At 30.8% G+C, this 25,327-nt stretch overlaps 1 protein-coding gene across 1 annotated transcript; it reads right to left on the minus strand.

The window, feature by feature from the left end:
- Positions 1-1,306: 1,306 nt before the first annotated feature.
- LOC25487381 (COP1-interacting protein 7) lies at positions 1,307-7,319 on the minus strand. Its single transcript, XM_013609293.3, has 8 exons — positions 6,906-7,319; positions 6,646-6,822; positions 5,998-6,101; positions 5,656-5,734; positions 5,424-5,576; positions 5,104-5,333; positions 2,855-4,365; positions 1,307-2,712 (listed from the first exon to the last, which is right to left on the minus strand). Exons 1-8 carry the CDS (start codon positions 6,962-6,964, stop codon positions 1,738-1,740), a joined length of 3,288 nt encoding a protein of 1,095 aa, XP_013464747.1. The 5' UTR covers positions 6,965-7,319; the 3' UTR covers positions 1,307-1,737.
- Positions 7,320-25,327: the final 18,008 nt, after the last annotated feature.

Genomic DNA, 25,327 nt, shown 5'->3' on the forward strand with positions numbered 1-25,327 from the left:
CTAGTCCCGTTGTTTATTTTAACATACCCAATCGTATTGAATATCTTATTATTAATGAAATGCTCTAAACATATTTCTTTAAAAAGAATATTTCTCACTTGTGACAATGCTTGATACATCGGTGTTGTTCGTTAAAACATTATGGATGGTTGATAAATTAGTTTATATTAGATGAATTTATAGCTAACATATGGTTGATATCAGATAAAAAATATGATTTAATTTGTAGTTTTTAGTAAAATTAGCAGTTGAACTAACTTACAAATATGAAATGACGGTTAATAAACGAGTTTTTTTTTTTCTCTTAACCCTTTAATAAGTATATAAACTAGTTTGATTATTGTACTTGCCAAACAATAAAGTGATTGTTTATTCGTTTAACTATTTTTCTTTTCTTTTTTCTCTTAACCCTTTAATTTCTTTAACTACGACCAATGGTTGTTACTTTTTATTTAATCATCAACAACAAGTTGCATTGCCATGAATGTATAATTATGCATTTTTTACAAGATATATTTGTAATCAAAATTGGCATGCAATATTATCACAATGGCCCCTAGAGCTCTAACTATGTTAAGACCTCAATATGCAACGATTTTCTGAATCAGGCCAAGAAATCAACTCTATTTCAAAAGAAATCATTCCTAAGAAAAATAAAATATATCCCATAAATGAAAAACCATGCAGAGAAAGACAAATATAAGCTAAAACTCTATCAGGATTCTTAGTCAAACCATCATAATTACACCTTATCTAGTAAGCAAGAGGAGGAGACCAACACACTTCATTGAGGTTTACAAGAAACTGGAAAAACTTCAGGATAACATTTTCTGAATAGATGAAGAAGCAGAGACATTCATATTTACCAAATTATTTCTTAACTATAGTGGATGATTATGCAAAACTCATTCTGCCAATGCAAGTTTGTGAGAACTATTAAAATTTAATTTGATAATAATGTTTTTTTTTAAAAATAAAAATATGTAATGTAATGCAAGTGTCTTCTCACATGGTTTTCTGATATATGTAGGACATGCTATAGAATGAACTTTGTTGGTTTCAACTTTTTATGTTTTTTTACGACAAGGACAATAATCACAACATGTTATGTTTTAACTTGTAAAATTATATTAAAAAAAATCAGTTTAGTTTTCTGTTACATAGTAGTAGTACATAATCGCCAACTTGGTTTTAGTTTGTCTTCTTTCATGTGTTTCCAACGAAAAAAACATTGTATACAAATCTTTAACAGCAGAAAACAATAAAAAGCAATTCAAAACCAATTAAAGCTAAACAAACGAGAAAATGGATAAAAAATAAACTCATTGATGCAAAACACAATTCCAAAATTACTACTCACAGACACTACCTTGAACATTGTGAAAGAATATCAACATGAAAGCAAACATCACAACTTTCAATATGATTTACAATACAACAAAACATGGAAAATGTATTATACTTGGTATCCTTCCTTAGTATGATAGCAATTCCAATCCACATGATCTTATTCTTATAATGTGTGAGAAGCTCGAAACTATCTACAATCGATCCACATGATTACCATGTCACATGAATGAGTGTGTTCAATAAAAACAAATAATTCAATGTGCCAAACACTTACTACTGAGCTAAGAATGGACAAAGTAAATTCTCTTTTGAAATATCGAATAACCAAAAGCATGGATGAAGAGAACTCATAACTTCCATGAAAAAGTATCAATCCACAAAGGTTCTTCAACTCCTTCTTCCAAAGAAGATAAGTTTACGGAATCCTTTCGCCACTTTTGAAGAGTCCACCTCATCATTTATCCATTTCTTCCTGTTGTGGATTGATTCTTGCATTGCTTGGTTACTCGGCGGAGGAGTAGAGATTTGAATCTCTGAGACTTTAGGTGAGGTAGCATTGCTTTCTTCTATTTCCTGATTCACCTTTGAATTCACAGCAGTATATATTAATGGTTTGTTAGGTATTGCAGCTGTAGAATTTGTGATCATGTCAGTATTATGTCGAGGTTGGTTATTATCACCATGAAGTGAAGGTAACTTGTATGATACTTCTTCATTTCTAGACTGACTTCCTCTCATTGCATGATCATGATTTGACAAAGACGAGTCTGTGCGAAGTTGGCCAATATTTTCATGCATGATTTCTCTTTCTGAAGTCAAATGTCTTAAATGTTTCTCCGGTGATGCCTTGGTCAATACTCCAATGTCTTTCAAACCATGATTATTGTTGCTTTGTTCAACAGCTTCTGTTGCATCAGGTTTGACAGGCAACCCTACTGAGGTTTTGATTTCATTCTTAGTCTTTGTGCCACTCTTGGAAAGAACTTTCCCTTTTGTTTTATGTGCGTCTTCTTTATGATTTGAAGATTTCACTTCTTTTTGGAGCTGCTTCTTCTGCAAAGGTACCAGCTTATTTGCCTTCAAGGAAGGCTTCTTGGTTGGACCTGAATTTACTTGACTAGGTGAAACCTTCTGCTGAGTTACTCGGGCAGTTGCAAGGCGATCGATGGTGGAACTCCTAAGGACTGGTTTGTTGTGTTTCTTAGTCTCTCCATTAGATGGATGAATCTTAGGATTCCCTTTCCTTGCAGAAGTCAAAGAAGTCTTAGCTTCTGTTCCAGTCTTCTTCAACGCACTTCTTTCCGCAATTCTTTTCTGTCGCTGCATCATTAGCTCTTCTCTTCTCTTTCTATTTTCTTCTTCCTATTAATTGAAAATAAAGGTCAACAAATAATTTTCTCAATTATCCTATGAATTTGCAAATGAAAGCTATAGATGATATTAAGGAAAGACAAAGTCAATATATATATGGTCGAGAATGGACTGTTGTTACTTGTTAGTTTACCTTTTCCGATTTGCTCTTCGTAGCCGTAGATCTGCTTCCCGGCAATGTTCTACTTCTTGACATGATATCAGATTTGGTTTTAGATGCATTTGGAGCCTTCGATTTTGCCTCTTTACTTGAAACTTTGCCAGATTTCACTTCAGTATTTTTCTTATCGGCACCTTCATGATTAGATACATGATTTCTTTCGGTTTTAGCGTCCGAAATCTTTTTGTTCGCTTCATATAAAGAGATGTTGTTTTCATTATCCATTTCCATTCTCCAAGGTGCTCCATTCTGCTGTACAGCTGAATCACGATCGAGAACCATCAGGAGATCATCTGGTTCATGGGAAATTAAGGCATCAGTCTTCTTGTGTGAACCTTCTTGTGTGCCGTTTGTGAATTCAGCTGCACCGATAACGTCTGAAACCAAACTTATATCAGGAGCTGTTTGAGAATTAAATTGATATTGCGATGGTCGATCTTGAATCATGAAAGAGTCGTCAGCTAAAATGCCTTTCTTGTTTTTCTCTACAGGTAAATAATCTCTAGCTGAAGATGACACATAATAGCTACCCGATTCATTGTTTCTCTGAGATAACAACAATTCCTCGTTGGTAATTTTCTTTGTCTGCATGAATGTAGATCCATCCTTCCCTTCGTTGAAATATTCAACACGAAGGGAATCATTTGAAACTACTCGAGTTTTAGTGACGCCTTCTTCATGGTGGTTAAACTCATTTGACCTTCCATTCTCATACTTCTTGGTCATAGTATATTCTTCCTGAAACCTCATTGGCTGTTTTTCTATATCATGAGTAGAATCATCATCGTCTATCAAAAGAAGATTCTGGAAAGCATCCCAGTTGTTATCACCTTTTATGCCGATGGAATCAGCATTCCTTGAACCATTTAGCATGTCATGGGGCTTTGCGCTATGTTGTTTCTTATGCTGACGAGAGGTTGGCCTGTTTCTTTTCTCCAGTGACGCAACAGCTTCCTCTACCTTGTGTTTCAAGGAATTTCCATTGATAAATTCTTCCTCATTCGACAAACTCCCTTCAGTGATACTACCTTTTTCTCCGTCTCCCTTGGAAGTTATATAGTTTATGTTACGGATAACTACTTTCCTTGACGACTTCTTTCCATGTTTCTTGTTGCTTCGCTTTGAATTGTCATCTGAATCACTCTCATAAGTAGACTCAGAGGATGCAGTTGACTCGTCTTCTTCAGAGTGATCCAATACCTGAGATTTCTTGTTTTTCTTCTTCTTTTTCTTATGAGAATCCATTTCTTGGTCATGAACAATGTGAGAGCGATCCCCGTTTGGAGGCCATTGCATATTCCCAGGATAATACGGAGACGGAACCTGCATACCAGGATACATGTATCCTTGGTATGGAGGCGTTTGTTGAAATGCATGACCCTGAAAATTGTGAATGTACTGTGGATGATGGTTCGGCCATGACCTCAGCATTTGAGCCCTTCCATCGGATGATGGTGTTTGAACTGATGCTGGCAAGCTATAATCTGCAATTTTCAAAATCAATAAGAGTAACAAACTTCTGGAGCTAACTGTACAAGATATTGATGCAGGAGGGTTTTATTGGTAATTTAGTAGTATCTATTATTTAGCCAAATCTTAGTAATTTTCTAGAACTTTCTATTATTATTTTGTTTTATTTTATTTCGGCCCACGGGTTTGTTATTTCTTTCACTATATAAGGAGAACCAATTTAGCCTAAGAGGCACACTTTTTCATTCAATAAAATTATTCGAGATTTTCTCTCAATTTCTGGTGGATTCCGGAAACCCTTATTTTGATAGGTTTGTCGTTTGCAACCCTATTTTCACAAGTTTGTCGCTTGCAAACTTGTATTTTTCTATCTAGGTTTAGCGCTTGCTAACCTACACTTCCGTACTGCGTCAGATATCTAAGTTGTTTGATAGACTTTGTTTCAGAAAATTAGTCACACATAAACTTTTTCATAGCTAATTTACTGGCAAGTGGACAGTCCAGTATTTAGGCACACGTTGTATTCAGTAAATCCTATGCTTGAAATAATAGAAAGGTACTGCATCCGCTGTGCAGTCAGAGACGTATGCACAATTGGTCGAGTGCAAAAGCCTCATGGGAAGGAAATGATATCCTAACTATATGATATATTTTATCTCATATTACAAGTTTACAAGAAATGATTGTTCTATTTTGTAGGAACACTTTTGCTCAGGAAAAAACCAACATACTGAATCCACTTAGTAGTTTACCTTGGCCAATGTCGAAACTTGCATGGCTTGGGGTTGAATCAGAAACTGAGGCATCACCAGTGCCATTTATTTTACTTCCCGAGTCATCTTCACCTGCAAGTATGATACCAGATGTCCTTAAGTAAGGCAATACGGGTTGCGAAGACACCTGCATGGCTGCAATCTCATCCATCCACAGCTTGTCCTCATTCTTTTGTTTGCATAGCTCTAAGAAATTTAAGCATGCTTCCCTACACATGACATGAAATTATATCAAATAAAAAAAAAATGTACTGTTTTAACGGATCAATGTTACTATTTTCCAATATATGCTCACAGACCTTAAACGTGAAGCTCCAAAAGCGTCGGCGAAACAAATAAGATCATCCATGGATTCTGGATAAAATCCAGCAACTAAAGCACGGGCGTAGGCCATTGCTTGTTCTTTGCAAAGCATAGCTTTACGATTGTCTAAAACACGTTGAAGGCGAACCCTACAATAAAACATAGATAAAAAATTATCAGATTATATTGTAGATACTTCCTGAAGAGTACAAAGATGTTGGCATATACCTTGAGTTCTCTTCATTTCCATCTTGATTGGAGGAAATAGTTGACCTTTTGACACGCCCCTCGGCATATGACACATTTCCTGTTAATCACATAGTATTGTTTTTCATTCACAGATAATATTGTGACCTACAAAGATACTATTTGCTAATTTACTCTCACATTAAGATATTTGTCATGTCTATTAGTAAAACTTCCGTGTAAAATTGGACGGATGTGGGAATAAATAGCGGAAAATAGATGTGTGAAATTCCTCCACGTTTACCACAAGGAAGTTTAATTAAGAGCAATGATGAACGAAATAAAGGCAGAGACACCAGTATGATTATGAGATCCCGTCCATACCTTCTGCTTCATTTGATTGACTTGAACCTTCAATCTGCACAATCTCCTTTTCTATGGTCACAAACCTCTCTATAACTTCTGGAGTGCTTACAAATCTAACAAACCTATGTAAACAAACCAAAACAAACACACATCACTAGTCTTATAGTATTAATCTATTTTTTTTATATAACAACTCACACCATAGTTTTAAATTGTAGCGACAATATAAAGGATGTTGAGACAGCCAAAACCGCAACGCAATAGTAGTCGCATGGGCAACGCTTTCATGCAACTTTTCGCAATGTCAAGGATCATGACATAATTGTCACCGCAATTTAATTAAAACCTTGATCCGCCCTGGTAACTAAAAGAGGATTAATCCTTGGTGAGATAAAAAAAACTCACATTTTTCTACATTGAGAACACTTTTCAAGGATTTAATTTATATTCGTGTAAAAGTAAATCCATTCACACTATCAATCAATCATAACCGTCAAATCATTGAAAATATTTGACTTTAACCATAACTATTTTTAAAGTCACTCATATTAGTGATTGTGATTTGTCGACTACGATCAAAATGTATGAAAATTTAAGTTCACTTTCAATCCAATCTATCAAAAACCAATAATTGTTACAAAAACCAAAAGAGAACAAGAAAAAAACCTTTGCAGGGTGGCTTTGGTGAACCATGGAGCATATGTAGATTCAGGACATAAAGTGATGGAATAGCCACCTTTTGAAATCTGATCTTTGGCACATTTAAGATGAGAAACAAACGGTTCTAACAGCCCAGAAGCTAGTCTTTCACTAACACCACTAGCAACAATCATCAAGTCACATCTTCAAAATAGAAACACACAATGTCAAAACCAACAAAAAACAAAAACAACCTTTTTTATTTTTGTAAAGTTAAGGAAAAGAACCTTGTTCTTGTTGGGGTGAGTTGAAAAAGAGCATGATCAAGATAAGAACTTGGATCCATAGCTAGAGTTAGAGTATTGTTGAAAGCTCAAACTTAAAAGGAATATTACCAAACTTCATCTACAATCTATAATGCTTCACATGGTGATGAAATTGAATACATAAAGAAAGAGGTTTATTAATTTGTTGAGTATTAAAAGTGGGTCCAATCCAACAGAACATAATGTCTTAGTGTGTTTCTTGTATTATTATATCTTAGCTTTCATAGACATATACACATGTTTTTTGGAAAGAGAATTTAGATGTAACTAATAATCCAATTCAATTCAATTCAATGAAACACAAATCCAAATCTAAGAATGTGTTGGGTGTGGTTGGGAGGTCCATTTTCATATGCTTGTTAACTTGTCATCCAAGAGAGTTTTGCTTTAGGTTGTCGGTGTCATTCACAAGTAAAGAGTGAGAGAGTAAATGAGCAGCAAAGAATAATCACACACTTGTTGCTTTCAGTGTGACATTTGTCAGTGCCAACCACTCTAATAATAAGTATACAAATAGATAGTCTCATGTCAAATTTCTTCAAACAAGTTATACTTCAAAAATTTGTGTATCTTATTTGAGATTCTTGTTAGATCTATTTTTTCATATTTTGATTTTGATTCATTGTCTTTAAAATGTTTAACTTTTTTCAATTATGTATTTAGTGGCTGGATTTTGATAGTTGAATTTATGATATGACACTATCTAGGTGAATTATCATCTATGACATACAAACACTTTTTTTTTTTTTTTTTTTTTTACAAACATACAAACACTCTTTGATTAGCCGTGTCTTTGTATCGTACACATGTCAGTGTCCAACATTTGTGCGACACTCATACAACATACGTCCGATAACTCAGAAAGTGTCCTACAAAATTATTTTTATTATATTCTTACACAATTTTAACACTCTTTAAACACATGATCATAGACTTTTTAGACATAATATTTTATTTGAATCATAGTTTGGTCGAACTAGAATGTACGTTTTTTTAGAATGAAAAATGTTATTAATTAGTTGTTAGATTAATATTATTTTTTTCTTCATTCGGGTTTGAACTCAATACCTCAAAATTTTTATCCCTTAGCTTAAACCAGTTAAGCTAACTAACCCCTCGAGAATGTACCAGGGTTGAACCATGTTGAATTGTTGTTAGTTCGACCATTTATTTTTTGTTTTTTACTTTTCAAAAATATTTTACTACTTTATTTATATAGTGTTTGATAAAATTGGTAGTTGAATTAACTAATAAATATAAAACGACATAAAAATATATCTGTAATTAATATTTAATTTTTTAAAATTAAGATAACAAATATAAAATTGAAAGAAAAAATGTATACTTGAAGTAAGTTATCAAAACACGATGTAAGCCCATGAGCAAAAAAGTTGTTACCAAACAAATCTATTTTTATTATATAAGCTCATAAGTTATCCGTTTTTTCTTTTGAAAAAGGTTATAAGTTATCTATTATAAGCTTGATTGTTCGCCTTGCCAAAAAGAACCTTGACTGAAGTGAAAATGAAAACAAGAAATATGTGAGAAGTAAATATATACCCTAATATTTTACTCCTTCCTTTCCTTTTTAAGCGTCCTTCTAATGCGGATTTTTCGTTCCTATGTAACAATCATTTTGGTATTTTTAAGGATATGATTTGTCAATTATACAATTTATTAATTACTCTTATATTTTTCAATAAAACTAATTAATGTTATATATTTGGAAAACTTCAAGTGTCGTTCTAGTGTGGATTTTTCGTTCCTATGTAACAATCATTTTAGTATTTTTAAGGGTATAATTTGTCAATTATATCATTTGTCAATTACTCTTATCTTTTTCAATAAAACTAATTAATATTATATATTTGAAAAACTGAAGTTTGTTTTTTTAAACTAATTGCTTGTTTCTTGTTATCTTACAATTTAAACAAAATTTTGTTACCTATAACAATGGTTCCATAAATAGCTAAAATTCTATAAATAAGATAAGTAGTAATTGTTAAAAATTTAAAGTGCAAAGTTAAAGAACTAGACCTGAGAGAAAAATAAAATAAACGACTCCATGAATGTTCAAAAGGAAGAAAGAGTAGAAGACTCGTTAGAACGACTGATGCGAGGTAAAGTGGAAAATAGTTGAAGACTCGTTTGACAAGATAGAAGAACAATATTTAGAAAATTAACAATTGTTTGTTATGAGAGAAAAAACGTGCAAAAGAAATATGAATTTATTAGAGAAAAATATGGTAAGTAATAAGGGAGCTTCTACGGTGCAGTCATGAAACTGACTTTTCTGAAAAAGTTAATTTTAATTTTAATGTTTGATTCATTTTTAAATTGTTGATTACTGATTAATGATCAATAGTAATTCATCTAGTAATGCTTGCAACATCTCAGACTTACAGATACTATTTTATCGTTGACATCTTTAACATGCAAACAAAGTTGCTGATATCATGTGGGTGTTACACTTTGTGGGGTGTTACACTTAAAACAAGGTAGGATAAAATTAGATTAAGTGTATTCCTGTTAATCTAATGAATTGATGATACTAAGAGGACTGAACTTTTGATGCCACTGTACAAACAGTTGGGTGTTACTCACAACACTTTTGATGTTATAGTGTTAACTTAACTAGAAAAGTCATTTTAATGACTTCACCATAGAATTTTTCAAGTAACAAATGTTTGCTATGAGAGAAATATAATATATTAAATTTATTAGAAAGAGAAAGCCTGTGCAAAAAAATAGGAACATGGGTGAATTAAAATGAGAGTATAATACAAAGAAAAGGTGCAAAAATACACTTTGCTATTTTTGTATTAATATTCTAAAACGACACTTAAAAAGGAACGGATGGAGTGTGTCAGGATGGTTTATACGAAAATGTCACAACTTTGATCTAATTGTAAAAGAGTTACACGAGAGGAATGAAACACTATCACAATTATGAGAAGCCAATAAGTACATGAGATAATGTACAACAAAAATGATTGGCATCTAAAAAACTAGCTTGTTGTTTGTCTGTTTTTTATTTATGTGCAATTAATCTTTGATGTATAAAAATGATTTTTTTTTTTTTTTGCTTAAACGGAAACGATTATATCATATTGCAGCGCCTGAAAATGCTCCTCGTCAAAGAGGTAAAGAGAAACAGACGGAGGGGGACCAACTTTGTTTTACATATGAATCCCTCCATCCGGATGCTCCTCCTCAAATATTATAACAATTCATCATGCAAAAAATTAGAATTTTAAATAATATGAATCAAATAAAGTTTTTTTTGAAAGAAAACTTTATTGTATGTATATTATTCATCTATTTTTTTCCACGTGTAACATTAAACTTCAGTCAAATTTGACCCTATACATCTTCCAAGCCACGACATATCCTCTAACCAAACAACTTCACTAATGACTAATGTTAGAATGCGTATGAACTACATGCAATATAATAGACCTACACCAACATTTTACACACAATACCAATATCATAAACAGCTGCTTGTTGCTATCTGTGGATTGAAATTATTGGAGTCAATAAATTAGAACAAGCTAGCTGTCAATAAGATTGTGCTTTTGATACAAACAAATGTACATCTCCACAACAAGGGAAACCGACAAATAGTAGTAAGATAATCAAAGCCCACCAATTATGATGACAGAACAAGTTATGGGAAAAAATGTTGTGTTCTTACACTTTTTAAAAAGGACTTTCCAGATGAGGATATATAAATAGTTTTACTTTTATTAATTTCTCCTAATAACTAAACAATTATCAAATTAAATAAAGAAAAAGAATTCTCTATTTTGTATATCACTTTTTAGAAAATTGTTGTATACACATGTTGAAGGGCTGAGAAACACTAGTAAAAGACCGAAATACCCCTTCAGTAATTAACTGCTGAGAAAAATGGTACCGGTTGCAGTTAATTACCGAGGAAAACTTCGGCACTGAATTATCGAGGAACTTAAAGTCTGAAATTAAATAAGGAAATACACCTAAGTTTTTCCTTAATTAAATTTAATTCTTTAATAAGGAAATATTTGTAATTAATTTCATTGATGTCTATCATTATTCAAAGTAATAAAAAGTATTTTTTTTTTAAAGGTAATAAAAAAATATTATTAATCTTGACCAATATATATTCTTAATATTTATTCTTTTTTTTCTTAATATTTATTCTTAATAGTGCTAAGATTTGACTCATATGTAGTGCATTTTCACTGTATAATTAGCCATTCCTTATGCACAACACTACTATTTATCATACATTATATACTTCTATCTAGTTTTGTATATCTTATGGTATAAAATGTTGGTAAAGGACAAAAAAATAATAATCTATGGGACGTAAATCAAACCGGTACTACTTGTTGCGTGGAAAAATAAATCCATAATGCAATAGTGAGCCTATAAATTCTGTAAAATAGCTGGAATAATAACATTAATTTAATTTAATCAATTGTGTTTTTTTTGTTTAATTTGGAAAATAAGGATTTGACTTGTAGTGCATTTAATTTAATTTAATCAATTGTGTCGTTTTTGTTTAATTGGAAAATTAAGATTTCACTTATATGTAGTGCATTTAATTTAATTTAATCAATTGTGTCGTTTTTGTTTAATTGAAAACTTAGAATTTGACTCATGTAGCCCTGTATCATGCAGTCGTTAATCTCAGTCGTTTGATTGAGATCAGATGGTTTGTATTCGTCCGGTTTAAGTTCCTCAGCAATTAACTGTCGAAGTTATCCTCGGTAGTTAACGTCAGCTAGTACTATTTTCCTTGGCAGTTAATTACCGAAAGGATATTTCAGTCTTTTACTAGTGTTTCTCAGCCCTTTACATGTGTATACAGCAATGAAGTGGGGATGGATTAGGATAAAATTTTGCGTGCAGAGAGTTAGTTAAAGACAATAACATTGGCACTCGTGTGAGTCTGGTTGAATAATCACAGATATTAATATGTATAACAATTAGGAAAAAGTTAAAGAAATTTGCAATCATGGCTTTGGTGATAATCCATGTCTTTTCAACTTAATGTTGGTTAATATGTTGCTTTCCAACAAAAATCAAATACATTTATCGTGGATGTTAGCATACACCTTATTGTCATTTGATTTGATGGTTGTTAGATAATTTATTTTTTCTTATAAAATTAGTTATAAATCCGTGCGAAGCACGGGTTCAATAACGTATTCGAAAAGAAAAAAAAATCGAAAGAAGATATGTTAAAATGACGGAACATTGTGATTCATCATAAAATATGTATGGGCTGATTAAGAGAGCATATAATCAGTTTATGAGATTAGTAATTGACATAATATTTAGATGAAAACAATTGAAACCAATAAATGAACCAATGATGTGTGAATTTACATATTATCCAAAATTGTAAAAAAGAGTGTTGTTGTTATAGAGTTGCCAAAAAATGTTTTTTTTTTTTTAAAGCATACCAAAAAATGATTGATACCCATATTTACATCAAATGAAATCAAGCAAAGAAGTAGCATCGGTGAGTGAAGATAATCTAGTCTAGGATTAGAGTTAAGGTGATTCGTTGAAAGTGCGGATTATGAACACCAAATCTTTATTTGGAAACGACTTGAACATGCATATTTTTAGGTGGCTTCTCTAGATCAAAAATTAACTTATCACATACCTCTAACATATGTTCTCGGCAAAATTTGAATCATTGGCCACCTTAAGTATTTTTTGTAACTTGCTCTTTTTGTCGTTATCAAGCGCTCATACCTTTTTTAAGCTTGTTTGTCGATGATTGTGATTGTTTTCCATGTTCCTTTTAAAAATGTCATTGATATCTCATTTGAGAAGTGCTAGGTACAAAACAAATTGCAGTGTTAATTAGAAGTTATATATATGTACATTTCTAAAACATTTACCAAAGCATTATAAAGATTTGCTGTAGGAAAAGAGCATGTTTTATTTTGTTCAAGAGATTAGGAAAACAACATTATAACTAACATGATACTAATTGGAACCAATGAATGAACCAACAATGTGCAGATTAACGTTACATAATAGTTAGGTTTATAAAAGAGATTACAAGTTTCATAGACTAACCAAAAAGGGATTTTTGCCAATATTTACATCAGAAAAAAATGAAAAGAACAAATGACATCCCAAAGTCAAGATAGTTTACGACTATAGTCCAAAGCGATTCGTCAAAATAGTAGAAGTTCAAATAGTTCAACAGCAAAGATCTACTTTGGAACAACTCGAATTTGCAAGTTCTTCTGTGACTTTTCGAGATCAAGGATGAGTTTACCACCTTCTTCCATCACTCGTTCTCTGTAGAAATTGAACCATTGCCCACCCAAGTAATTTTCATAGCTTGCTTTATTGGCGGTAATGAGGTGACAGTTATACTGTCTCTGTGTCTGGTCATCAATGAAAGTGATTGTTTTGCGCTTTCCTTTCAGAATTGTTCTTGACACCTCGTTTGGGAAATGCTAAACAGGGAAATAACTGCAATATTAGTCTAGTACATATTTACATGGATAAGATGTATGCGAATATAGTTACATATAATTTATTAAATAAAGGTACCATAACTGATTTTAAACTAAAGAAAATGTAGCATGACTTCTAATTTATCTTCCTATAAAGTCTAGATAAATGCATGCATGTACATTATATGTACTCCGTTGACCAATTAACATTGTTGAAACAAATGGAAATTAAGCATCACTTCCGCATGTGCATATATAGCTAGCACCATTTGACATTGATGTCTTCAAAAATTTGGTGCAACTCTCATAATACAATCCAAACTGGTTAGGATTGAATTTAATTGTTTTCCAAATAGTGATGTTGTATGTTTCCTAACACAAATTATGCACATGAAATAAAGAATAATGCAATATGTATTTTTAATTTGTGCGTAAAAAAACTCAAAGCATGTTTGACTAAGTTTATAAATTCAGCAATTGGCCTAACCTGAGACAGTTTGTAAAAATCGTTGTACGAAGTACGTTGAGAAGAAGTCGAACTCTGACTTAAGTTCTAACTGAAGCTTTGACTCTGAGCTTGAGAAATGTTAAGGTCACGACAACAATTCAAGAAACATGGTCAAAAAACAATAAAATCGGATTGTGAAATAATAAGTTACTCTAGCACTGTTTTGTGAAATCATAATGCAAACTTACTAAGTCTTAAACTTATCAACAATCGGATGATGTAGGTTGATGCTCAACCTCGAACCTGACCAATTGTTACATATATTTGGGTTACCATTGACTACAAAATGGAAGCATCTGAAGTTTATAGCACTGGGTCAAACGGTATCTTAATCTACCACAACGACAGTGTAGAAGCAACTGAATTTGGGAGAAAAAAATTAGAAAATAGTTAAAAATAAAAAATTGGAAAATAGTCAAACGTTTATAAAAATATGAAAATTGGAAAATAGTTAAAAAAATTGGTGAGGTAGCACTCAACTAAGCAACATTAAAAAAAATTATATGCATTAGCGTAACAAAAAACAGACAGACTGACATAAAATATTACTTTAAACGTTAATGTTTGTGTATATATTCGCGAGGTTTAAGAAAGGAAATAAAAATATTTGATATCATTAAATGACAGCGTGAATAAAAATATTTGTGAGGTTGTGATGATTAAACAATATTGAAATTAAAATAATTGATAGTGTGTTTGACCTAACTTCTCCTTAAAAATGTAGAGAAGTTGGAAAAAAGCCGGGTCAAACGATACCTTAATCTCTCACAACGACAATGTAGAAGCAACTGAATTTGGGTGAAAAAATTAAAAAATAGCTATAAAATAAAAATTGGAAAATAGTTAAAAGTTATTAAAAATATAAAAATTATAAAAGTTATTAAAATTAAAAAAAATATAAAATAATTAAAAAAATTGGTGAGGGGCAAAATGGAAAATGCACCCTAAAAATGATGAGGTGCACTAACCACATCCCATCAATAGAAAATTACAAGAATGCCCCTCATAGGGCCAAAATGGTAAAATCATAGGCATTTATCTTTATAATATAGTTAGTAAGTAGACAAAATTAATATATTTCATTTAAGATCATGCGAGTATTATAATGTGGAATACTTCAAGCAATAAAAGATAGGGTTAATTAAATTTTTGGTCCCTATAAATATCTGCAGTTTTGTTTTTAGTCCCTATTAAAATAAATCACACTTTTTAGTCCCTACAAAATTTTCCGTTAATGTTTTTAATCCCTGTTAATTTAAAATTTGTTTAATTATGCTTAAACTTCTAAATTTTTGAAAGATTTTTTACTGATATGTTCATAACATCGTAAGACACTCTTTTATAAAATCTTTTAGTTTTTTTAACATGTAATGAATTAAATATGAATTTTTCTAAAAGCCAAATTTTCAAGATTATATTAATGGAAATTTGGACCTAATAATAAAATTTTGAGCTACTTTTTTGCGGAGGAACTTTGTGTAATGTTCTAAATAAGTATGTAAAAAATATGTTGAAAATTTAAAATTTTAAGCACAATTAAGCAAATTTTAATTTTACATAGACTAAAAGTATGTGTTTGTCCCTCTTAAATTAAAATTTGTTTAATTGTACTTAAACTTTTATATTTTTAAATGATTTTTAACGGACATGTTAAGAACATTATAATAATCTCTTTCATAAAAAATTAGAATATTTTAACATGTAATGAATTAAATATAATTTTTTTAAACGCCAAAAATTCAAAATAAACCTAACGAAAATTTGGACTTAAAAATAAAATTTTGAGCTAACTTATTGCTATTGCGGAGGAACGTTTTATAATGTTTTCAACAAGTTTGTAAAAAATCATTAAAAAATTTAAAAGTTTAAGCATAATTAAACAACATTTAATTTAACAGGGACTAAAAACGCTAACGGAAAATTTTGTAAGTACTAAAAAGTGTGATTTGTTCGTATAAAGACTAAAAACAAAATTACAGATATTTATAGGAACTAAAAATTTAATTAACCCTAAAAAATATAATGTGGAATATGGAAAGAAAAAAATTGGAGGTAGCTAAGAACTTTTTGTTTTGCTTTTTGAGAGATAGCTAAGAACTTAGTTCCGTAGCAAATTTTAAAATCAACTAAAATTGGTTATTTTCTATGTCTCGTTGAATGCTATATCATGTATAGAACATTGGTGGAGAATATTCATTAGGTCATAATATAGCATTCATTTAGTTGGGATACATTGGTCACTTGACCTATATCAGATTATATGAATTTGAATATGAACATTTCGATCTTCATCAAACGATTATCAATGTTTTGACTTCTAAAATGCAGGAAATTTATAATTCTGTAATAAGCTATGGAATAAAAATAGTTTTACACCCTTAATGTCTACATCCCTTTACACCACTCTAAAAAAATTCAATTAACCAAATATATGGTTTGTATGACCACATTTAGAAGTTGAAAAATGTGGTCACGCAATTAAAATGTGCGTAACCACTATTTTTCCACTTAGTTAACCAAATATATTCTGAAAAAATAGTGGTCACGCAACTTAAAAAATGTGTTCATACATACCATATATTTGGTTAACTAAAATTTTTCAGAGTGGTACAAAAGAGTGTACATATTAAGGGTGTCAACCTTTTTTTTTTGAAGGGGTTAGGGTGTCAACCTATCATCTATCATTGCTATAATGTATGGGGGTTGTATAATGAAAGAAAGAGTAAAGTTTGAGTGAAATAATAGGAGCTGGCCAGTTTTGTTTGTGCACTATGAACAAAGGTCATATGTTGGGAAATTATATCCTATACCCCTACATTTAAAGAATTGCTTTTGACACATGTTATAAGGCTGAGAAATACCAGTAAAAGATGAAAATCTCCCCTCGGCAGTTAACTACCGAAATAATGAACCGGCTGCAGTTAACTATCGAAATTCCTTCGGCAGTTAAGTGCCGAGGTATTTTATTTTATTTATTTTTCCTTTTTTCGTCGGTAGTTAACTGCAGCCGGTTCATTATTTCGGTAGTTAACTGCTGAGGAGGCATTTTCGTCTTTTACTGGTGTTTCTCAGCCTTATAACATGTGTCAAAAACAATTCTCATACATTTATACTCTCACCCATACATTGTATTTGAACTGTCTATTTTACCCTTCTTTTAACACCATTTTTCTGAAATGCCTTCCCCGTCATGTTCACCCCCTCGTCTTCCTGTTTGAAAGCATCAACGTCTTCCTGTCCAAAATCATCAGCTTTTCACAATAGCAAGTATTCTGATCGAGATCTTGTTCAATTTTTTCTTTGCGTTTTGATCTATATTCATGAAGATTTGTTTCGAATTTGAGATGAAGTTTCCAGAAAACACAAATACCATGTTTTCCGAATTTTGGTTTCAGAAAACGCAAATACAATTATTACGGAGGTGTTTGATTTGTTTGGAATCAATTTAATACTCACTAAGATTTGCTTGTATTAGGGAGTACAAGTATACTATTACAGAAGGCAAGAGGTTTACGGAAGTATATTATTTTGTGTTCCTTAAATCAATTCAATTATGCATAAAATCAATTCAATTGCATTAGGGATTTAACGATGGGTTCCACGGCATGAAGAATGATTAATAAAATTCTGGAATCGTGTTTTCTTTTCCTGAAAATACAAACATGGATTTGTGGCCATGTAGGGGTGAACTCATATATTGAAAGTGAGGGTGAAAAATAAATGTAAAAACTTAAATGATAAAAGGGATAATATTGGAATTTTTGGTAATTTGTAGGGGTGAACGTATGGATGTATGGGTATAGGGTAAAATTTCCTATATGTTGAACCCAATATGAATAGATCCAATTCAATAAACTACTTGAACTTTCACATGAGTGTTTCTTTTCCCACCCTTCAACCTTCTTCCGCACCCTATTTGGGATTATAAATCCAAGAACCATATGGTTTTGAAGGTTTTTTTAACGTGTTTTACGTCTTTCGAATCATATAATCTAAAATTTGTAGGGCGCATGGGAAAGTGGTATGGTGAGAAATATTTCTTTTACCAAAACCCTCCTAGAAAGTTTATGGTGGTAAATTGAAAATATTTAGTTGTTAAATATTGAAAAACATTTCTTTTAAAAAATATTTATTGAATTAGCGAATTATTTTTTCCAAAAAAAGGAATATATTTTTGAATTTAATCGTACTTCTTATTATATATTTTAAATCTTATTTTGTGTTTGGATAATTTCCAATGTCAATGATAGGGTTTGGACGATCAAAAGAATACCAACAACTTTATCAATTATGAGTTACAAGTCTCTTCTTCGACATCAGGATTGTTGTTTCCACGTGAGTGAAAGATGTTATTCCTTATTCATCATTCAATTGGTAAGGGTAAAAGTGGGTAAGAATGAATCGACCGGTGTGGAAGAGAAGAGCAACAATAGCGGTTTGGTATGTGAGGGCAGCAGTGAAACAGTAGTGAGGAGAGGAGAGGGGGCGGTGAGAGGAAGAGGGTAGATGCTATGTTTGATCGACAACGGCGATAGGAGGCATAACGGTGAGGAAGATGAACAGGGTGGCCATGGCGGCGAAGGTGAATACTTATACGAGAGAAGAAGAGAGGAAGAGGGTGGTTTATGAGTTTTAATTTTTTTTATTGAAAAAATAAATGTTTTGTTTATTTTAAAATATGAACCATTGAATTCTTTTTTGCCACATGTCATTCATTTAAGACCCTAAATGAACTAAATGGAGCATGTGGTAAATGGAACATACCTGGACTCCATGGACATTATATAGTGAGGGCCGAGTAGATATTAAATTTATATTATGAAATTAATCATATGTCATAACAATGGTTTCTTATCCCCGTGAGCTTAACTCAGTTAGTAGGGATATTGCATATTATATGTAGGGGCCGATGTTCGAACCCCAGACACTCCACTTCTCACAATTAAATTGTGTGAGCTCTAGCCTAGTGGCTACTTGACCAAAAAAAAAAAACCAATGGTTTCTTATTGGATAAGATTGTTTTTTTTTTTATTTTTTTTTTTACAATATAAGTACATGCCAATTAAACTCGTATTTACATTATTTTTTAGAATACAAGCAAATGCTCTGATGCATAAAGGAAAAGAAAAACTACATAGCTACTAGACAAGGTAAGTATCACCTCAAAAATCAACACCCAAAATCCGGGCCGGCCCAACACATATCGAGGCTCAAGGCGAAATCTAAAATGAGGCCTTTTAAGTTATTATTAGTTTGTTAAAAAAGAAAGTTATTAATTGTATTTGTTTTACAAAAGTAATATTTTAATTCCAAAATTTCACTTTTCTAACTTTTTTCTGGATGCAAAATTATTCGTTAAATTATTGTAATTGATTTTGTCTAACAATTCTTTTTCAATCGACAACAAAACAAATTCATTTAATCTTTGTGGACACATCGTTGATCTTAAATAAGATATTATTAAGTTTAAATTTGAATTTTATTTTCGAAAGACGCAACGATTATATGAATTGTTGGCATTATTCTATAAACAATATACACATTTGAAAATGAATTAAGTTTTTTAATATAATTAAGTATTAAGTATATTCTCATTGAAACTCCAATTTTGCCACTATTGATACTAAAAAGAAACTCATATGATCCAATTGTATACCAAATTCGAGATATTTTTACTCCTAGACATACTAAGCCTTGTATACTCCAAATTTCTACCCCCAAGGTTTTTCGCAAAACCACATATCCAAACATCATTATCACCCCTGATCAATCCTCCACAACATACAAGCTAGTTGCTACCTTAGATGCTTCATCTGTATTCAAATAAAACCAATCAGTTGGAGGTTTTATCCATCCAATGTATCTTTTAGTCTTGGTAATCTTGATCGTACCACAACCAAATTACAACGATTGTTGGCAAACACTTAGAGATGGTCATGTTGTGAATTCGTTGAGAAAACCACACCAATAAAAACTTGATGCGTGGATCAAATTAATACCAAGTAATCAAATCAAGCGGGTAGCAAATAATCCAAACAAAAAACAGCAAGAGGTAAAAGGAAGAGAGAGAGAAAGAACACAAGATATTTGTTTACGCAGTTCGGTCTAATGATGACCTAGTCTGGGGGAGAGAGCAGCTCTCCGATCCACTATAATGATATGAGTTTCTTTACAAAGAGATAATGAGTTTCAAGAATCAGTCTTCAAACCTAATTCTACCCAAGTCCCAGCCTCTTCCTGTAACGCCCTCTCTAATTATTTGATTATTTTAAATGAGTTTAGAATATACTTATATGATTTGTGTGATTTATATGATTTATTTTGATGAGTGATATTTTGTTATGATATATGTTATATATTTATTAATATAATATATATGTTATTTGATTTAGAAATATATATATGCTATTTGATTTAAAAATATAATATATGTTATTTGATTTAGAAATATATATATATGCTATTTGATTTAAAAATGTATATATGTCATTTGTTATAGAAATATATACACGATTTGTTGCAGAAATAAATGTGATTTGTTATAGAAATAAATGTTATTTGTTGTAGAAATACACATGATTTGTTGTAGAAATATATGTTAATTTGTGTAGAGATATATGTTATTTTGTGTAGAAATATATGTTATCTGGTGTAGAAATATATTTCTTATTTGGTGTAGAAATATATATATGTTATAGAAATATATTTGTTATAGAGATATAATTGTTATTTGTTGTATAAATATTATATATATATATATTAGAATAGAATATTGAGATTTTGGTAGGCAATCTAATATATTTTTGTACTGAATAATATATTTGTGTATTTAATATAATATATTTTGGTACTCAATTGATATATTTAATTACTAGATCTAATAGGTGCATTACTTGTTTCCAAAGTTTCTCACTTATTAGTTGTAAATTATCTCTATAAATAGAGAACTCACACAGTGCATTCTACACACCGAAATTCACAGTTGATACTTCCTGTGCTTTTCTTCTCTTCTCCCTCTTTTGACTTGTGTTGACGAGTCTTTCTTCTTTTTCTACTCCTTTCTGTCCCTTCGGAATTAAAAGTGTTCTTAAGACCATAATCCCTCTTCGGTTTAATATCCTTTTAGATAAGAGAAAGCGGTAGAGTCCTTCGTCGATCAATCCAAGGTAAGGGTGAGACTAACTTTGCAATTCTATTAAGTATGTGAATCAATGGTTAGGTTTAACATGATGTAGGATGAGTTTTTGAGGAATTGAAAAGTAGGTTAAAATTGTAGAATTAATGAATAAACGGTGGAAACTTGTTAAAAAGATGTAGAAACTGTCCTTAGACCTTAGATAATGATTAAGATGATTTGATGACATTTATAATGTTATATAATTAGATATATATTGCATGAATTATGTTTAATGATTGAGATGTTGATGACGTGCATTTGTAATTGTTATATATGATGATTATCATTATTGATTGATGCTATTTTGTTGTTGTGATGAATATGATTTACTTTGATGATATGATTAATGAGAGAATATTATATACTGTGAATTAATGATTAAATGCATTACTTGAAATATTATTGAATGATCAAGATGTTGAAATGAATTGTTATTAAGCTTGATATGAATTGATTATGCTGCAATTGTTTGTTAAACTAAGTTGCATGAGTTGTTGTTGATTATCATTTGATATTGTTATATCTTGAGATGTTTACGTGTCGCCTATGTTGCTGTTGTTGGTTATGTGAAATATTTATATGCCTTATGTGGAAGATGTTTGATGTTTAAGTTGTTGATGCTTCACATTAATATTGTTATGTTGTGAATTGCAATTGATATATTGATATCTCTCTGTTGTTGTGTGACTTGACTGTGCTACTACTGTTATTTAACTAAGTACATGATGTTTATATATATGATGAAATGATGACGTTTAGCTCCAAATTATTGGATGCATGATGATATGTTGATTACGATGATTACGGTGTTTTGTTGTTAAGAGTCCATGCATACCATTTCATTGAGCCTTGTCCTCACCACGATTAGGAGCTTTGTCCTCCGCACGATGAAAGTATATTAATACTTATGATGACGATTGGTACCACATGCATATAAGTGTCTAAGTTGCATTGTCGCATTTGTCGAGTCAAAGTCGTTGTTGATGAATTATCATCCATGAGTTGTTAAGTTGTCAATGAATTATCATCTATGAGTTGTCGAGTTGTCTTCTATCCATGTGTTGTTAAAGAAGTACCTATGAAGATTATACGATGTTTATGATATGAATTATATGATGTTGACTAAGATGTTGCTATGTTGTTTAAGATATTGATTATGATATTGTTATATTGTTATGTTGTTATGATGTTGTATATGATACTGATTATAATGTTATGATGTTGTTTACGATGTTGATTATATGATGTTATTATGATGCTATATGTTGTGATGTATATAAGTGTTATTATTAAGTGATGAATATGTTGTTCTATATATGATTAATATTATTAAGTGAATATTATGTTATGTTATTGATGATGATCGAATGTTGTGATTACTTGGTAATTGTTTATCAAAGATGCTATGATGTTTAAGATGATATTGTTTAAGATGTTTATGTTGAAGATTTATGATGTTGATTTTGGTGTTAGTATGTGTTGATTATATTTTCATAAGATGATGAATACGTTGTTGTTATATTAATACAAGAAGATGAATATGTTGTTGTTATATTATTATATTATGAAGAGATGATGTATATATAATTATTATTATTATTAAATGAATATCATGCTATGTTGTTGTTATATTATTATATTATGACGAGATGATGTATATATAATTATTATTATTATTAAGTGAATATCATGTCACGTTGTTGTTATATTATTATAAGAAGATGTTTATGTTATGATGTAGATAATTATTACTATTAATAAGAGATGATTATATTGTGTTGTTTTAAAGTTATTAGTGATGTTGATTACATGATGATATCTATGAGTTGTTAAGTGTACTTGATGATGTTTATGTTAAATTGATAAGTTGTCTTTTATTAATGAATTGATAATGAGATGTTTGATGAATAATTATTATTATGAATTAATGATGTTGTTATGTTGTATATGAATTAGGATTAAGATGTTGTTATGCTATATATGAACTATGAGTATGATGTGATGATCTATGTTTGTTACGATTTGGTTAATATGTGTTAAATGATAATTAGAAGTTGGTTGAGTTATTAAGAATTATTACATGAAGAATTATTATTACTAATAGATGAAGTTATTTGTGTTGTTAAATATAATTATTGAATTATATGATTGATATTATTGTTTTGTGAAATCTCACCCCTTCTGCTTGAAAATGTTGCTCTTCGTATGAGTAACTTGCATGTATTAATGATTAGTAGGAGTGGTGGCTCAAGTGTCTTTAGGTGCTCTGATACGTAACGGGATGGGAACTTTGCTATTGCTTTCTATTCCTTACGTATTGTTTTTGAAGAATTATGACTATGTTTTTAGAATGGATTTTTATGACATAATTGTAAAGAGGCCTTAGTGCCAAAGACTAGTTTTAGTTATTGAATAAATTCCGCTACGAAGTATTAAAGATTTTGTTATTGAATTTTAAAGGATAAATAGTTATTTATTCAGTTTATGATTTTAAGAAAAGAAGTGTAGCATTCCGTTTACGTGAATAACTTTGATTATTAAATGAAATTTTTATGTCGGGAAAACGGGGTGTTACACTTCCCGTGACCAAGAGACTCAATCCTAATAGTGCTTTGTTCAAGGTGAATCAAAACAATCCCAACCCTAGTGTTGTTGCCAAGAGAAATTCTCTATAAACCATAGTTTTTATGTTGGTTTCTAAACCCTGTTTTTCTACACACTTTTATCATCTGATACAAGACTGTATTTATAGTGGAAAGTAAACCCTTAAAAAACTGAAACAAATCTAACTGAAAATACGTTTTATTTTTATCTACAGCGCGACCATCGTGGCACGACACGGCTTCATCGTGGCACGATTTTTCCAGTAGCTTCCCAGGAATCTTACTTCAACAATCGTGGCGCGATACTTCTCCATCGTGGCACGATTCTCTAGATTTCTGATTTTAAGTTAACTCTCACAGGTCATGGACCACCCGGTCAATTTGGGTAAATAAACTGAGCTCGAACCAATTTTTAAGATCACGTAGAAAAAACTAGATTGATCACCATCCTTTAAGAAATACTTACTATATTAGAAGCTAATGGAAAATCTATCAAGACATGAAGTAAATTCTCATCCCAAACACGACTTTCTCACAATCCATTTAGCAAGTAAAGAATTAGTCAATAATCTGTTATGCATGGCTTGTGCCAAATGAAAACTCAAATTCTTTCTGTCAGCTCAATCTGCCAGGCCATTCGACATTTTGAATTAGCATTTGCTTCATGGAACCCCCACAACATAGAGTATCACTACCATTGGTTTGAATCATATTAATAAAATAAGAGTTATATTTATTAATTTTATTTTATATTTGTATTTATTTTTACATTTATTTTATGTTTATGCTTATGTATTGAATAAATAAATATTGAATAAATAAAATCGAATTTATTTTCTAATTTTGTATTTAATGAATAAATAAATTAGAATAAAAATTGAATTAGTATAAAATCGAATTTATTTTAAGTGCATAAATAAATTAGAATAAAGTAACCAAATAATTTAAAATAAAATAAAAAGTAGCCACTTTGCGTCACTTAACGTGCGCACTAGTTTACACTTGCGTCACTTAACGTACACAACGCTACTTAACTTGCGCATGGACATTTTGAGCATGGCTGCAGGGTGCGAGCGAAATGTGCAGGGTGAAAAGCAAAATTCCAATTGTTTTCATCTTTAGTAAAATATTCCTTGTCACCAAGTATTTTAAATACTTTTTTTTTTTTACAAGAAGTATTTTAAATACTTGTTTACCTCAATATTTAGATGGTTGTGTTTAATATAGATCTGTTTCAACGATGGACCCTCGTATTTTTTTGTTAGTTTAAAAAATATATTATTTTTATTCTTAATTTGTCTTATTATTAAAAAAAATATTTTACTAGAAATGGTACTAAAGAGATCCATCAATAAACCAATTTTGGAGAGATGATTCATACTGGCACTTCCCAATATTTAGTTGAACCAACCTAAAGAAGTTTTGACTGACATAAAATCAAGTGGTGATTAATTATTTTCTTCGGGCTCTTATTCAATATTTGACTAAAAATTATTAAATAGTAACATGGTGTATCGGTCTCAAAGGAAAGGACTCGTTCAAATTAGGGGTTTGCCATGATCTCCATGAACATTCAAATTTTCAAAATGTTCATGTGTTTGTGTTATCTGAATATATTGATA

This window comes from Medicago truncatula, chromosome 2 (genome assembly GCF_003473485.1).
Source record: "Medicago truncatula cultivar Jemalong A17 chromosome 2, MtrunA17r5.0-ANR, whole genome shotgun sequence".
In the NCBI taxonomy this organism is placed as follows: Eukaryota; Viridiplantae; Streptophyta; class Magnoliopsida; order Fabales; family Fabaceae; genus Medicago; species Medicago truncatula.